The sequence below is a fragment of the Ceratosolen solmsi genome, unplaced genomic scaffold, assembly GCF_000503995.2.
Source record: "Ceratosolen solmsi marchali unplaced genomic scaffold, CerSol_1.0 scaffold54, whole genome shotgun sequence".
Taxonomy (NCBI): Eukaryota; Metazoa; Arthropoda; class Insecta; order Hymenoptera; family Agaonidae; genus Ceratosolen; species Ceratosolen solmsi.
In genome coordinates, this window is record NW_011948462.1 from 99,756 (window position 1) to 116,970 (window position 17,215).

Here is a 17,215-nt window from a genome sequence, read left to right on the forward strand (position 1 = left end):
GACATCAGCTGACATTGACAACATCAGCATAACCTCAAAGCAACACAGCAATATCCAAAGAAGCCTTTATAGCAGAAAAATCACAAGAACACATCTTTTGAATAATCCAACAGAATTATTTATTTCTACACAACAGTGCAATATTATTATAATTGTTTACACTCATTAAACCTTGTTTTAATACAAATATATTATATTTTTCAGCCTTGTACGTTATTGATTTCCTTTAAAATTATCCTGCCGAGAGACTAATCCAGTGAACTATTGAATTGGCAGTTCGAGCCATAAGCTAACCCTTTAAATCCGAACAGTAAGTGTGCACTATTTTTTCTAGCAGGCCTGTACGATGTCGAGGGTTAGTTCGAGAGAGCGTAAGTGTGCCCTGTGTGTGCTAGCGGGCCTGTACGATGTCGAGAGAGCCTAAGTGTGCCCGATTTATTCTTGTGCGAGATGTGACTAGTTTATTTATTAATATAAAGGTATACCTTGTGAGCTGCAGGCAAGGTGTATTACTGCTGCGTTATTGATGTCCCCTTTGATTACTATTCCCATTGGCTTCACTGTAATCAACACTAAATCTGCCGATTTTCCTTCATTAATGCACACGTGTATTGTTTACTTTAATACTGAATTTAAGGCCATGTGTTGTCTTCACAGTATACTGAAACACTGAGCGGCAATTACACTTGATTGAGCGCGAAGTGAGATTACAATGAGCGTCGCCACATGGCGAGCTGCGCTTAAATATGCATGCAGCGGATGCAACGCCAGCAACAGTGCCAGCAACAGTGTAGTTATTTAAATCTATTAATTCTATCAATTGAGAAATAAAATATTGTTGAGAATTCCAGTCATCTAGTGGTCGAAGGACCAACATGGTTGGATCAGATTATGACCACCAGTTCACTGGTGGGAGAAAGTGAGGATAAGTGGAAGGGGTAGTGCTTCTTCAATTCAGTAATTAATAATCTGTTTTTCGTGCTGATCTTTGCGTTTATTTTACAATTACACTATAATGATTCTCAGTTGATGATGCGAGTCGATGTAATCCTTGCAGTTCTTGAGTGATTTCCACTTGGTGGTAGCATGCACTACATGTCAAGGTAGCAGGTCGTAAATCTCCAGATCATCATGACGTAATGTAATTGGTGCTGGGTTACCTCACTGAGAAATGAGAGGTCGTAAATGTCTCTATCTATTGTTGTAGTACTACTTGGTGGTGTCTTATGGAGAATAAACAGGGTTGCGTAATAGTGTGGCAAGGGTTACTCCGTAAAACAGGGTAACGTAATGGTACTGCAAGAGTGTGTGGTTGCACTGCAATACGGAGTTGCGTATGGTGCGGAAATATGTGTGGGGTGATCGTATTAGTGATTACTTGTGAATCCCTTGTGTATTTTTTGGGCTTACTGGTCGAGGTTGGATACAGAGAGTGTGATCTATCAAGATGCGTGAGAATCCCTTAATCTTTAGAAGTGGAGGGTGATGCAATGCTCCTTCAGCACCTTCTCCTTGCAGGTCTGGTTCTTGAATTCTTGGATAATTAATAGCGTGTATTCTCCTTGGCTGTTCAGATGATAGTAGCCCATTGAATACACACACGAAGTGGAAGGCGTGTTCACTCCGTGGCGGCTCTGCTAATACAGAGCATCTGTTCCATGATCATCCTGCTAAGAAAGACAGTGTTCCGAGTCGAGACGACTAAAAGAGAGCGAGGCTTGTAGCATGCTTGCTTTATATATCCATGCGACAGTTTAGGTAGATGGCAACAATGGATAGATGTTGCTATGCAGTGACTAAACTAACTTGCAGACGTTCGAAAATATAGCTTTAGAAATTTCTAGAACTCTGGGAAACCATGCTTTAGAAACGTCGAAGAATTCCAACCAATGTTGCAATGCGAAGACTAGATAAATATTGTAGAACGTTTGAAAGCAAGGTTTTTGAATATTCGCGACTACTTGGAATCAAATATTTACAAAAATTCGAGAGTTAGAAGGATTATAAATTCCGAGAATCAAAGGTGTTGGAAAGTGCTCCAATCCTGAACAATATGTTTTTCTTGTACACATGTTCGAGAATGCGAGAACATTTTTTCTTTTTGTCAGTGCAATAAAACATCCGGCAAGTAACATCGTAAAATTTGTATTTAGATTTCAAAACTTTTTTGCTCGCAATTATCAAGCACTAGTGTCCTAAAACATATGGAAAAACAATACAATAAACACGGGAAAAATCTATAGTTAGACATCTGCATTTTCGTTCCGCTCGGTAACCACTTCAAGTATACTACGATACCCCATCTCAAAATTCAAAAGACGACTAGGCCCTTAATTAGCTCTGAAGCTACAAGAGGCGCTGTCCTCGCACTGAAAGGGAGGAGTCTCTGATTGGACGAAAAATAAGGGAAGGGATTCAAGTCAAATTCATGGTCAGCAAATATATTTAAGGGCTGCATTTTTCAATACTCATCACTCTTGGTATTGCTCTCTTGATATTCGACTCTTGAGATTACATTCTTAATATTACACCCTCGATATAGTATACTCTTGATATAGTTCATACTCAGTTAAGTGTCTAGTGAAAGTCCATTAACGCTGTTACGTGAACAGTAGGTACAAGTCCTGGAACAACGACGACATACATCGTATGTCCATTAACGCAGTTCAAGCAACAGTAGTTACAAGCCCCGGAAGAACGACGACATAAGCCCGTTTGTCCACTAACGCAGTTCAAGAAACCGTCGTTACATGTTCAATGGGAGTGACGACAATCCGCATATTAGAGTCTGGAGACGAGTCAACGATTAGTCTTCGTAAGTAGTATTATTATTACTACAATAATTACATATATTTGAGATTCAGATTATTACATCGACAAGCAACTAAGGGCGAAGAAGCTCCTCCTAGAACGACAGTGCGGAATAGATTCCAATACGCGTCGTCAAGTTCGCGCCCAAAAAAGGGGCGTCTCTTTCGGCAACCTTCACCTTAGTTCTAGCTCGGATGCTTATGAAATTAAACACCAATTAGCGCAACAAATCTAGTTTCGCGCCATTCGCCATTCGTATTCAAGAAATCAAGCTACATAGATTACTGTACAGTTGTCTCCGCAACGCATCACTTCAATCCAAGAATTTAGTTCTACAAGTAATAATAGGAATACTAGTCAACCTTGTCATTAATAAATAACAGAATAAATAGCATACTTCAGCCATATCTTTATTGTATTATTATAATATCCCTTCCACTTGTGATCTGTCATCGCTACCACACAACACCCGTGGTCTCTGAGTTGTCAACGGCATCAAATTATATCTGTCGAACCGGCCTTGATAAAACAAGTCGGAACGACGAGATGCATGTTGTACAATACATAATACTATAGTATGTGCTATATATATAATAATATATTATGAATAATATTACAATACATTATATTACATAATATATTATACACAATATTATATTATTTTATATACAGTACTATTTCATATGCAATATTGTTCGAAACAGGTTGATTTCTTGGCTCGAACTACCAATGATTCGATAGTTTTATAATAATTTGCCGCCCGCCCCAGTAGATGCTTGGAAAGGAGTCAAGTAGTAGAGTTGTCGAAATGTGTAGTACTTGCTGACTTCGTTAAAATATGGTTTCTTAACAGTTACATTACTAAAAAGCAGTATTCACTTTTCTTAGAAGAGTGTAAACTTTGTCTTGTCGTAACAATGTGGTTGCTCTTTGATGGTAACGATGTTGTTGCTGATTTTGTAACGATCAGCAATGGATGATGCATGCCCCTTAGTAAGAAGCATGTCCTTTCTTCTGTAGATGTCGTGATGTCTGCTTATATTGTAAGGATTAGTAGTAATATGTGCATACTCCTACATAAGACACATGGACTGAATGCTATTAAAAGCTGGTCTTTGTTAATGTTGTAAAGATTAGCAAAGATATGCGCTACATGTGAAAATGGCATGTAGCCTGAAAGCATATAAAATGAAAGTGGCGTGTAGCCTGAAAACTTATACTGTGGCGTCTGCTATAGTTGCAAAGATTAGCAGTGATCGGAATTGAGGCAGTTTTTTAATTCAAATTTATAATTGGAAGCAATTCCAGGAATTCTTCCCACTTCATAGCGTCTAATATACGACAATGCATAGCAAAATCTTAACGGTTTTCGGCATAGCAACAGGCTATGGCGCTGTTGTCGGCATCGCAAACTATATCGCGAATATTTAAGAGCAGCGCGCCACGCGCCGCGCCACTGTACGTTTAACATCTATTCAGTCACTACACATCTGGCTCACGATTTTTTCTACTATCAATTCAGTTTAGTGCTTATGGTAATTCTACACCTCGTACATTAATTGTTAGTATTAGTTAGTGCATGTCACATCGGTGTCACTTGCGCCAGCACGAACTTCAATTGAAATCTCCGACAATCAAGAATACAAGAAAGAACTCGCACCACTACAATACAATAATTCTTTATCTAAATAGAAGCAACTAACAACGCTACAATATTATAATTCATAAGCAGAATAAATAATAATTGAACTCAAATATATTACATTATACTTTTCAGACTTTCCATTTGTGCCTTTTTTCTTCCTAATCGCTATGGCGAGAGATTAATCCACTGAACTATTGAAATGGAAGTTCGAGCCATAAAATAAAACATTAATTTTTGAACTAGCAGTAATATGCATACAATCCTGGACTATGCTTCATGTAGCCGTATAGTTTCTCGTAATACAGTCAGCACCCTTAACTGGCTGATGGCTTCATTGCGTGAGTGTAACTGATTGACTGGTATATAGCAGAAAGCACTGGCTGAATATCGTAGTTGAATAGTAGAACGACTGATAAACTGACTGACTGACTAAATTACAATGAGCGCCTAAGTGTAGTTGGCTTCCTTTAGATATCTGCCTGGCAGCTTGCTCAGCTTGCAGCAATGCATAGGTGTTGCTATGCGGGAACCTTACATAACGCGTTAAAGTAAAATTCTAGAAGTTTCGAGAACCCTATGAAAAGCAAGGCTTTAGAAATTTGAAGAATTCCAATCGAAGCCATTCAGCCAGAGTTTACAGCTATAATCTAGAGTTAGAATTAACTAGGAGACCACGAGATGTTAATTGAGAGAAATGTACAGGCAAGTGGAAGGGATAGCGTATTACTTCAACATTTAATACATCTGTTTGTTATGCCGTTGTTATGTTGTTATTCCGTTAATTTCTAGATACAGGAATGATTCTTGTTGATGACATCAATCGATGAACTCTTCGGTTCTGGGCAGTTGACACTTGCGTTAGCATGCACCTTAATCAGAGGTAGGAGGTCGTAAATTTCCTGAACCTCTTGACGTAATGCACTGGTGCTGTTCCCTAGGAAATGAGAGGTTGCAATGATAGTTGTAATAGATAGGTTGTAACGATGTTACATTATTAATACAGCGGCGTATTGTATATGCGGTGCTTCGTGCTTGGACACGTGCGGTTTTTGATGATTCTGCTAGATGAGCGCTGAGTAGCGTAAAGATTGGCTTGCCGATGTGTACCACGTGCGCGTGTGGGGCACGTGCGTGATTAGAGGTTAGGATCGGTAAGGTGGGCACTAAATGGAATGAAGATTAGCTTCGTGCGTATGGGGCACTAGCGAGATTTTGCTTGGGTACAGGCAGTAGAATCTAATTAGAATTAAGATAATGTTGCGTGTACCTTAAAAGCGACCTTGATCCTTTAAATGTGCTCGATGTCTTAGCTCCTGGAGCGACCTTGATTGGGAGACGATGGCTATGACGCCTTGAGTAGATGAGACTACAAGCGAAGACTTATTTTCGGACTCGAATGAAGGAACTTTATTACCACTTCCATTTTCTATGAGAACTTCAATGTGAGTGCTTGAATCTATGGTTGTCTCTTTTAAATACATTCACTAACCATGGTATCCAGTTGGGATCCCTTCCTATATTTTGTGTCCAATTATAGAGCAAGAGCAGCGCCTTTCATGGCATCATCTGCAATTACAAAGCTTAGTCTTCTGTTGGTCTTCACGCCAAAAAGAGCTCTCGATCTTATAGACCTCGACGCCTCTGGTAGTCGCATGACACCTTGACAACAAGAGGGGTGGAGGCAGTACATACCGTTAGAATTCAGATTTTCGGGCATGCATTTTCTTGCAGCTGCCTAATGAGTTCGGTTTTCCAGTCTTACAACTTGTTTTGTCAGATGCTTAATGATACTACTGTCAGATGTTTTATGGGCAGGACTTATCAGAGGTCTAACGACAATTTAACGATGTTGTTTTGCCAGATGTTTTATAGCATAGGAAAAGGTTCTCGCAATCTCGAACAATGTACATTTCCTTATATCAAAATCTTACATTTTACACTATTAATAATGTAATGTTCGAGATTGCGAGAAAAGTTTCTTGCCACGACTTCCCACGGTCGCTGTACACTCGAGACGGTAAATACATCTGAAAAACTCCAGTGAATAGTTAGCTTATTTACTCTTGCTTATCTAAAAACGTGCTCATGCTTTTTCGGTGCAGTCAAACTAATTTGTTGTTTACTGCCAAGAAGACGTAGATTCTGAAAGAGTATCAGATATACGTAAAATTGACGTACGCCACATTGGTGGCGTACATTTCCGCAACGATCAATTGTTTACTCCACACAGTGGCGCTTTCATTTCCTCTAACCTCTAATTTAGGCACGTGCTCACTCATACGGCCCATTATTCTGAAGCAATTGTAACACGTGTCAAGTTGCGATACGGCTAAAATGTTAACGTTCGGTCAGAGCACAACAAACGATCATAACCTCTCAAGTGATAATATTCAATATACTATAACCTATTTCTTTTCACAGTAAATCATAATTTCACCAGTTGCATGCAGAGAATAAGGAATTGATCAACCTCTAGTTAACCAATAAAAGTATATCACAACGCCACATGATTATTGAGAAACATAAAGGTCATTTGTAATCTCATCACGATTAATCATCCCGACTTGGAATGAAATTGAAATTAAATGGAATAAACAGCAGAAAGAATTATATGTGTAAATTATTAAATCAGTGCATTAACCTTTCACTTGCCCACGCATTCTTCCACACAACATCTAGTGGTTTCTTAGTTAATTCTACACGTTTGGCTGACGAGTCGGATTAGTGGAATTAATTTTTTGAACATGTACTATTAGGTATATTTTTTGCACTTTTCATTGTAGATAACAGGTCTAATTCCTATGAGTAATAGGTTTAATTATATGTAATTAAATATTTTTAATTTACATTTATTTGAAAAGATTAACTTTATTTATTTAAAAGTTACTATAAATAATACAGATATTTTATTTTTATTAAATTTTATTTAAATAGTTGTATAACAGAATGTATTTAAAAAATTACAAAACAAAATTATTATATTTTTATATTTTTTATACAAAGAATTCTTTTATCCCATACGGATTCTAATATGAATTTAAAATTTTAATATATATTTTATATTTATTTTTTATTTTGTTGAAATAATAACTTTTGAAAGAAATAAAAATTTTTTAAAGAATCACGTTTGTATGTGTAACATATAAACTTCTTGAAAAATAAAATAAACATATTTCGTTAAGTAGAAAAACTATTTAAATATAGAGGTGGGAGATATATATATATCTGTATTAAAGGCATATATATATATATATATGCCTTTAATACAGATATATATATATCTGTATTAAAGGCATATATATATATATATAATTTATAAGTACAAAATAAACATATAGATAATGATAAAAATTCTTTAATGAAGGAGAAATAGAAATCAGTTTTATTATTACAAAATATAATTTTTACAATAAAATATATAATATATTTCATGTTAAGAAAAATTATTGTTTCTATGTTTGTATAAAAATAAATGTAAAATATATAATTATTTTTGATATTCATACTAAAACTATTTACTCAAAATTATAAATGAATGTTTGTACGATCATTAATCTGTCTTTTCAAATTCATTTTGCTTCATGAGATTTGGTTTCGCTTACGCCAGCCTGTAACATTCTTAGAATAATAATATCTATATATATATTTTTTAATAATATTCCCCTTAGATTTCCATCTAAAAAAGTATTAAAATTTACTAGTAATTGTTTAGCCGGCTGTGCTTGTAGATATGCATTATCCTTAATTAACGTAATAATTAAACAAAATTCTAATGAACGAGCAAGTCATTACAAATTTTAACATGTACAAGAAAATACGTTTTTTAATGGAATAAATATTTTAAATTTAAGATTTGCATATTAGCAAAGAACATATATTGATTGTATAATTGTAATGGAAGGTATAATTATTTATAAATAGAGAATGAAATTAATTATTTTGAAATAATGAATTTTCAATTAAATGCGCTTTGTAAAAAAAAACTGTATTTTAATGGATTCATATTATTATAAGTAGAATAACAAAATTGTTTTTTTGCGCTTAAAGACGCAATTTGTAAAATTAAATAATTATTTTTATATAATCTGTAGTGATTATTTAAATGATTAATATAACATTTTTTTATTGTTTATTTGATATTTTCAATATTTTATTTTCATTACTCTACATTGAATCAATTATTAAATGGCTCGAAGAAAATCTGATAGGTAGGTATGTTAACAAATTATTTTATAATTATGTAGTAATAAATTTCTCTTTGAATACATTTATAGACCAACATCTAATTCCTCTATGGTTACAAGAATCAGTATTTCTAGTAATAAAATACATCGATCAATAGTTTTAGTTAATAAATACAAAAGGTCTTTGAAAGACCGTATTTTACAAGAAATAAAAAATTTACAAAAAAGTACAAAACTACTTATTGCAAGGGCACCATTTGTAAGACTAGTGCGGCAAATTTTAAATGAAATTTTCCCAAGTCATAATGTTCAAAAGTAAATTTGAAATATATTAAACATTTACATATGAAAATCATGTTATTTGCATCTTATAAATATTTAAAAAGATATCATTTTATTAAAATAAGAAAAATAATAGACATAGTAAAAAATAAATTAAAATTATAGAAAATTTTTCATTTATCAAATTTTATCTTAAATATATAACTATTTTAATTTTCTAATTACAATGTATTTAACCTATTTTTTATTAATATCTTATGAAATCAATTTTTAGTGGCTTTTCTGATTAACTATTATATGCATCTGCAATACACCTTGAACTAATTTTTACTTTAATGTAATGCAACATATTATTCTATAAATAATATAAATATTTGATAAACTACATAACAAATATACAAAGAAAATTATAGTTTTTAGAACTGTAAAATTTAATAATTAATTATTCTGTAATTTTATTAAAAAGATGTTTGATAAGAATAATAATATATCTTTTAATGACATATAATTACTTAAAATAAATAACTATTCTATTGATTCTCAGTATTCTTAGTTTGGAATGTTAGTTACATATAATTGAAAAATATTCATTTAATACTAATATAAAGCATTTGTATATTGTAATATACATTATATATTAAATTTTCTATAAAGTAGATTTTAAAAACTTCATTTTATTAGTGTTCACTATTATAACACTCCCTTTTATAATACAGAATTTACAAAAATTTTAAATTATACTAATTAGAATATATAGTGAAAAAAATGTTTAAATAAGATCATTACTTATGTTATGTTTTTAATTAACCAAATTATGCTTTTTTTTATAATTGTTTTTAGAAAACAGAGTTTAAACATAGGCTATAGTATTTTCTATGATTGGAAATGTCTTGTAATTTAATTCTTTACAAAGTTAATATTTTATAATATTCTTTAATAAAAATAGAAATTATAATCACAAAATTATTTCAAATGTCAAGATTATTTGAAAATTATTAAACAATTCATATTATCTAAAAATAATATAATTAATTGTAATTTTAACAATTTATATACTTATGAGAATTATTATATTATTAGTTATGGTAAAGTTTTATTAATCTTTAAATTATCTTTTAATGTATATATTTATAAATATTTTTTTAATGAATTTATTGCAGATAATATAATGTTATAATAATAAAATAATGAGAACAAAATAAGAGAATATAGATAATAGATTTACAAAATATGTACAATTAGAAAAAAAATCCTTTCCAAATAGTTGTATTGTCAAAATTGCTATTAATTATAATTTTTCTTTACAGTTTACAAACTGGTGCATTAGAGGCTTTACAGGAATCTGCTGAAATGTATATAGTTCAATATTTCGAAGATGCTACTTTGCTTTGCTTACATACGAAACGAATTACATTAATGCAGAAAGATATGGAACTTTTAAGGCGATTACGAGGACGAAATGATATAATTAATAAATAATGTGATTTCAATATAATTATAAAATTCTTTTGAAAATATAAAAGCATATATAAAGCAAAAATATTTTTAAAATATTTATAATCAAAATTGTTATAAATAATTTCGATTTTTTATCTGAAAACAATTTAATAATTGTAATTTTTTATATAAATTTATTATACATAATTTTTACTTGTAATATATATCCTTTACATCTTGCAAATTTTTCAGACATTTCTTGTTCTTAAATGCAAATTCCTAATAATACATCAATGTTTGATTATTTGAATACAAATCTAATTTTTTACAAATTTTCTACTACAAATTAATCCATTAATTAATATTGTACAAAATTTAAGTTTCTGAAATTATTGACCACATTCACAAATATTTAAGTACACATTAACTACAAATTACATTGTAAATAAATATGGCATTAATATTTCAAATTTGTTGAATCTATAAAAGAGATCTTTATTCTTGCAATAAAAATATTTAAAATAATGTATATATATCTCTGAGCACTGAACAATTATTTCATTTCAACAAATTGTTAAAAATTTAATTTTATCTACTTTAGGAAAATTAACTTTCTGATATTTTTTCCAAGATAGTTCTGGGATATTGTATTAATTCCCATTTTAAATAATTTGATTCATTCACACAAATAATCTGTATATATATTACAAATTATGGAACTTATTAAACTTGAATTAAGCACTTTTAAGTATTTTAAATTGTATTAATGAAAATTAACTACATACAGAAGCTTCAAAAAAATTGAAATTTATTTTCTTCATTTATTAGTTAAGCTGTTGCTGACTTGTAAAATTTGTTCAATTTGTAAAATAAACTGATAAAAATCGTAAATATACAAAATATAACCTTAGAAAACATCATGAGAAAAATAATTCTTCTAGCTACCATTGTTTAAAAACTTTGCCAGCTTTCTTTAAACAAATTGAAGTAACAAAATTTATTAATGAATTCAGTTTCATTTATAAAAATAGTCGACCCCCCTTAACTCAATTTTTGAATGTATAGTATTACTATTAAAGTATATCATTAGCTATAAGATATAAATTTGAAAAGAATATAGAAACAAATTTTAGTAATTAGATTTATATTATATATGAATTGTAAATATAAACAAATATAAAACATAAGTGATTTTAAAATCATTCATTTTTTATTTGTACAAATATTTGTGTTTGAATTGGTAAGGAACTGTATTTAATAAATTAATTACTTTTTTAATTAACTTAAAATTGCTTACAATATTAATAAGTTTATCTAATTATTTATCTCACTTTTCATCATCAGTATTCTATATATCTTTAAATATCTGTACATTCTTTTTATAGAACATTTAATAATCAAATTTATTATATGCTTGCATTATGAATAATACTATCATTTATTATATACTCATATATTTAATTAATTGAAACCATTTCATCTCTAAATGCAAGAGCTGAAATAACCTTTTGGTGTCCTCGATATTCTCGCTTAAGACTTCCAGTTGCTATGTTCCATAAACGTGCAACACTATCTGATGATGCTATTAGAAAAATGTTATTAACTAGAATATTTTGTTTATAAAAATGATAAAATAGATGAAAAATTAACTTATGAACCTGTAAATATGTACTGTGAATCAGCACTAAATGCTACATCCCAAACCCATCTTTTAGTTTCATGTTGAAATACTTGCACCTCAGAAAAATCTGTTGTTCTCCATATTCTAGCAGTCTGATCAGCAGCGGTTGTAACAAGCAATCTAAAAAATATAATAATAAATTAAGAAATAATATACAATTAATTTGTAAAAAACTTTTAATTATTTATATGTCTTTATGTAAAATTATAAATTTTATAATATAAAAGATTATTAAAATATACGAATACGTAATTATAATTATTCCACAAAAAAAGAATAAAAAAATTCACTATTTTTGTTCACTATATTGATAAATTAATCTTACGTAGAATCTGGACTAAATTTACAAGCAAGAGCATGCCCTTTATGTGCATTAATTTTATGACGAGGATTTAATTTTGTAGGTTCTTCTCCATTACCACTAGTAAGTGTCCAAATAAAGCAATTTCCTTTATTATTAACAGCAGACATGTACATTCCATCAGTATCTACTGCTATATCTTGTATTGATGTTTCTGTTTCAGGAATCTATAAATATTTTCATTTAAAAATCCATTTTACTGAATATCTATTTAACAATATATGGTCATTGTAATTAAATTAAATACCAACTGCTCATTGTGATCCGATCGAAGATCCCATAAATGAATTACACCACTTTGATCACCAACAATTAATTCTGCTTGATTTGGATGTAAAAAAACACAATTGACAGGTGCGGATACTTGAAATATTCGCTGACATTGAAAATTGCTTGATCTAAACATAATGTATAAAGTAGTAAAATCATTCAATTAAATTTTATTTTTACATTTTATAATACGTAATTAAATAAATCTTTAAAATATCAATCTTTTCAAATTTTTTAATTTCTGTTTGAACTTATCTAAAATTACGATATAATTCTTTATTTTCTTTATATATTCAGTACTACTAAATCATATTACTTTAATAATACTTTATTAAATCTTAATAATCATTAAATTAAAATATTATTTAAAATGCATTAACTAGTACGTAATTAATATATAACATAAATTTATATAATATTCTTGATTGGAAGTATTGATATAATTTAAGATTATTAGGTTCATCTAGTCACTTTTTTAAAATTTAAATTAAAATAAATTATTAATAAATTAATTTACAATTCTCGATTTTCGATATTCCAAACAAAAATTATATTACATAGTTTGTTATTATTAACATTAATCGATATTTATATTTGTATATAAAATTTAATAAAATAACAATAGTAATTTGTAAAAATAGTATAGTAATGACATGCTAGATATTAAAATATAGAATATAGAACGTGATGCTACCATTAGTAATTATTTTTAATTCTATTTAATTTTATATTTCTATCATTCAAAAATATCTTACAATAAAACTGGCAATCATATATTGTAAACTATATTATGTATGTGTTTTTTTAAATACATTGTGAGATTTAGTCTTAAATAATAGATGAATGACCAAGAATTATAACATATAAGTAAATATGAAGCTTACACTCTATTTCTTTTCATTATTATTGATTTTTATCAATATTAACAATTTTATTTATTAATATTATTTTTAGAATGCATGATTTAATTATCTCTTTTTGTTTAAATACAATAATTTTGTACTCAATTCAAAAAATTATTTGATTTCATTATTAATAGGGTGTATAAAATTTGATGTATAATTTGATGTATGTAAATCAAGTTCATTAGTTTTCACTTTTATAGTTAACAATTTATTTAAAAATGTATTAATAGTACAAGAATTTCTTAATCGTCTATTCATTCATCATCATATATCTAAAAATTGTTTACACATAAAACAGCCAACCACTGTCTTTTCATAAATTTACAGCATTATTACTTCTAATAACCCATACTACTTTGTAAATAAAAAGCCCCATTTAAGTATATCCACATAGTATTAATAATCTTGAATTCTTCCATTTATATTATTAGAATGGCAAAATTATAAGTGGTATATTAAATATATTTTCAAATATAGTTTTCATCATAATATAGTTTACAGTGCTTTAATAATAATTTACATTAGATGTAGTTGTAATATTTTTACAGAGTTAAAAAAAAATTAATTTTGTTATAGCTATAAATAGAAGACAGAACAACATTAAAACAATGACATACGTCTTTTAAATCAAAATATCTTTTATTTATGTTATTCGCAGATTAATACTTATATTAACTATTCTCAAGGTCAATATTCCAAAAAAGTTTAATAATAAAATAAAAATATACTAATAAAGAGGATAGTTGTCATTCTTCTTTTATTTATTTAAGGATTTATCATTGTTAATTTTACAAAACTAAAATTTTTATTAAAATATAAATCACAATCAATTTTCTAAAAAATAAGTACTTAATTTATATTTAAATTTATATCTCTGATATCAGGCACACTCTCGTAGTCTCTACAACACTTATGAATTACTAATAATTAAGAAAAAAGTTTTATATTTTATTAAATTTAAATTATTAATAATATACGATATATGACTAATGGGTAAAACTAATTTTTAATAATATTTATATCATTGACACTGATATAACTTTTACTAAAATCAATTACTAAGTTCCATAATTTTTTAGGCGTTGATAATATCAGTTAATTTGACAATACATCAAACACTCAAATAATCAAATATCAATTATATTAAATATATTATGTGTCAATAATTAAAATATTTACATTCATGCAATACATTTCTTTTTTAATTATTTGATTGAAAATTAATTTATTTTCCTAATAGGGTACATTACTATATATTATTGAATTTAAAATGTATTAGATATACTTTAAAAATTGTAAATAAATGAAGCATTTAGACAATGAAGTATTGATAAAGTCAAATTAACTTTTGAATATTTTTTATAGAAAATACAATAAATGCATCTTATTTTAGAAAGGGAAGCAGTATACACTTTCTTACCGTAAGTCCCAAATTCTTGCAGAACAATCTTCGCCACCTGTATACATCCATTTTCCTTCTTCCTATATTAAAATATGAAGTAATAAATAATAAAATAATTTTGCATGACGTTCTGTATATATAGGTTAACAAATACAGTAATTTAATTTTTTTTATAAATGTATTAAAAATAAAATGTTACTAAGGAAAAATAATTTAATTAATAAATAGTAATATAAATAAATAAATAGTAATAAATAATTCTGTTGCAATAATTAAAATATACTTAATTAATAATCCTAATTTATTTAATGATTTTTGTAGGTTATTTAAATGATTTTAGAAAATGATTTTAAAACGTTTAGCACACAAAAACATAGCAAATTTCAGCATTTACAAATTCAAAACTAATCAAAGCTAAATTACATAAAAAGATCATAGGTCATATTGATATGTTTGAATAGTAATGATGATTACTTCGAACGGTGAAACTTCAAAGCATTCCACAAAGTAGAAGTTTAGTTTTGTTTGTTAACGAATGAACATTATTCGAACTACACTCAATAAAATAATAGTCATGTTTTAGAATGTAATTATTAATTTACAGTTATTACAGACTATCATACCAAATTCATTGAGCATATTTTTCAGTTTAGTTTAATTTGAAAGATATCCAAAAGCCATAATAAAAACTTTATTTTTTTTTCAGTTTTCAAATTTTTCTATTCAACCCAGAAATATTTATTACAAATGATAATAAGAATACGATAATTGAATTGTAAAATTAGATTTTTCTAATTGATTTTCTTCTATATTTTTATATTATTAAACAATAAATATTCTAATGAAAATTAGACTGTACATTGATTCTATATATTTTAATTTTTATCAGTTCAAATCTATGCTCTATGGGACTCAAATCTTTCAAACATAGAAGACAAAGCTATATCAAGTATAACAAAATAATTTGAAATAAAATTATTCAAAAAACTGTACTATTATAATAAGTACATATATTAAATATTAAAATATAATTTTACTTTTTAAAATTATATTATTAAAATAATAAAATAAGTTAATATATACATATATATATATATATATATATATATATATAATATTCATTTTATATATATCAAAACATTACTGCATTAAATATTAATTTATTTCAAATTAAATATTAAATTAAAAAATTTTATATGGAAAAATTATGTAAAAAATAATAAAAACATAAAAAACTATACACAATTATAAATGTGTCATTATTAAAATTTTGTATACATTACCTATTTTTTAAATTTTTATAAATCTTTTATTTACTTTATTCAATAAAAATAATTATATATAATTTTCTCTTAAATGATAATCGGATTTAATAAAATGTAACTGTTACAAATTTATAAATATAAATAATATTAATATTATTTTTTATCTATAAATTATATAAAAATATTATAAATACCATACATACCTGAAATCCCAAACCACTGACATTTTTAGATACACCTTCAAAATTTATTACTGGATTTAAATTATTAGAATTTAAATCATACATTCGAATATGCTGGTAGCCTGCTGCAGCAATGACATATTTATTAGGTGTAATAGCTAAAGCATTAACTTGCTGCAATAAATATATATTAAATACCATTATTCATTTGTAAAAAACCATTTCATATTTTATAAATATATAGTATTTATTTTACTTTCATTTTACACATTTTAGTAAAGTACACAATACTTTTCTTTAATATTTTGACCAAAGTATGATTATAAGGTACCAAATTTATTATAATTTCCAAATAAATTCTAATGTTCTCACATAATAAATTATTTACATTAAGAAATAAAGTATTTAATTTATTGTTTTTTTTTATGATCTTAATATATATTTTTTATATTTTTTTTACTTTTAAAATATGTTATATATAGAATAAAAATTGATATAGTAAGGTGGATTTTTGTAAATAAATTGAATGCAGGTGTATTACAGAATCACTATGCTGTAAAGTTCGCTGACAATTTCCAGTATGTGCTTCCCAGATTTTAATAGTGTGGTCGTAGCCTCCAGTAACAAAAACTACTCGATCAGTATAAATATTAATATCATTCATTTTTTTACACGTTTAAAAAATTTAACTACCAAATATTAATTCATAATCCCCTTGATTATTACTACGTGCAAATAAAAATAACACTCATAAATACAACCCAAATTTCAGTAACGTATTGAAGATTAA

At 27.7% G+C, this 17,215-nt stretch overlaps 3 protein-coding genes across 3 annotated transcripts in view; 2 read left to right on the forward strand and 1 right to left on the reverse strand.

Annotated features, from left to right (window-relative positions):
* Pburs (bursicon subunit partner of burs) overlaps window positions 1-3,046 on the forward strand; it is a 7,594-nt gene extending 4,548 nt beyond the window's left edge. Inside the window, exon 4 of the mRNA XM_011505532.1 lies at window positions 2,865-3,046. Within this exon, the coding sequence (XP_011503834.1) occupies window positions 2,865-3,046 (182 nt within the window). The remainder of the gene's footprint in view (window positions 1-2,864) is intronic.
* A 5,279-nt stretch (window positions 3,047-8,325) lies between these two features.
* Window positions 8,326-10,441, forward strand: LOC105366922 (histone H3.3-like type 1). The gene is made up of 3 exons (XM_011505526.1): window positions 8,326-8,357; window positions 8,731-8,955; window positions 10,230-10,441. The coding sequence occupies exons 2-3, from the start codon at window positions 8,750-8,752 to the stop codon at window positions 10,399-10,401; spliced, it is 378 nt and encodes a 125-aa protein (XP_011503828.1). The 5' UTR covers window positions 8,326-8,357; window positions 8,731-8,749; the 3' UTR covers window positions 10,402-10,441.
* Window positions 10,442-11,766: 1,325 nt separating this feature from the next.
* Window positions 11,767-17,215, reverse strand: Lst8 (MTOR associated protein, LST8). The gene is made up of 7 exons (XM_011505527.1): window positions 16,967-17,215; window positions 16,447-16,599; window positions 14,997-15,058; window positions 12,649-12,799; window positions 12,366-12,568; window positions 12,018-12,160; window positions 11,767-11,941 (listed from the first exon to the last, which is right to left on the reverse strand). The coding sequence occupies exons 1-7, from the start codon at window positions 17,087-17,089 to the stop codon at window positions 11,817-11,819; spliced, it is 960 nt and encodes a 319-aa protein (XP_011503829.1). The 5' UTR covers window positions 17,090-17,215; the 3' UTR covers window positions 11,767-11,816.

Coding starts and splice junctions, on each gene's coding strand:
- LOC105366922 (XM_011505526.1), top strand. CDS start 8,750: ATGGTTACAAGAATCAGTATTTCTAGTAATAAAATACATCGATCAATA. Junction 8,956..10,229: donor CCAAGTCATAATGTTCAAAA/GTAAATTTGAAA, acceptor TTTTCTTTACAG/TTTACAAACTGGTGCATTAG.
- Lst8 (XM_011505527.1), bottom strand. CDS start 17,089: ATGAATGATATTAATATTTATACTGATCGAGTAGTTTTTGTTACTGGA. Junction 16,600..16,966: donor CTTTACAGCATAGTGATTCT/GTAATACACCTG, acceptor TATTTATTGCAG/CAAGTTAATGCTTTAGCTAT. Junction 15,059..16,446: donor TCAGTGGTTTGGGATTTCAG/GTATGTATGGTA, acceptor ATTTTAATATAG/GAAGAAGGAAAATGGATGTA.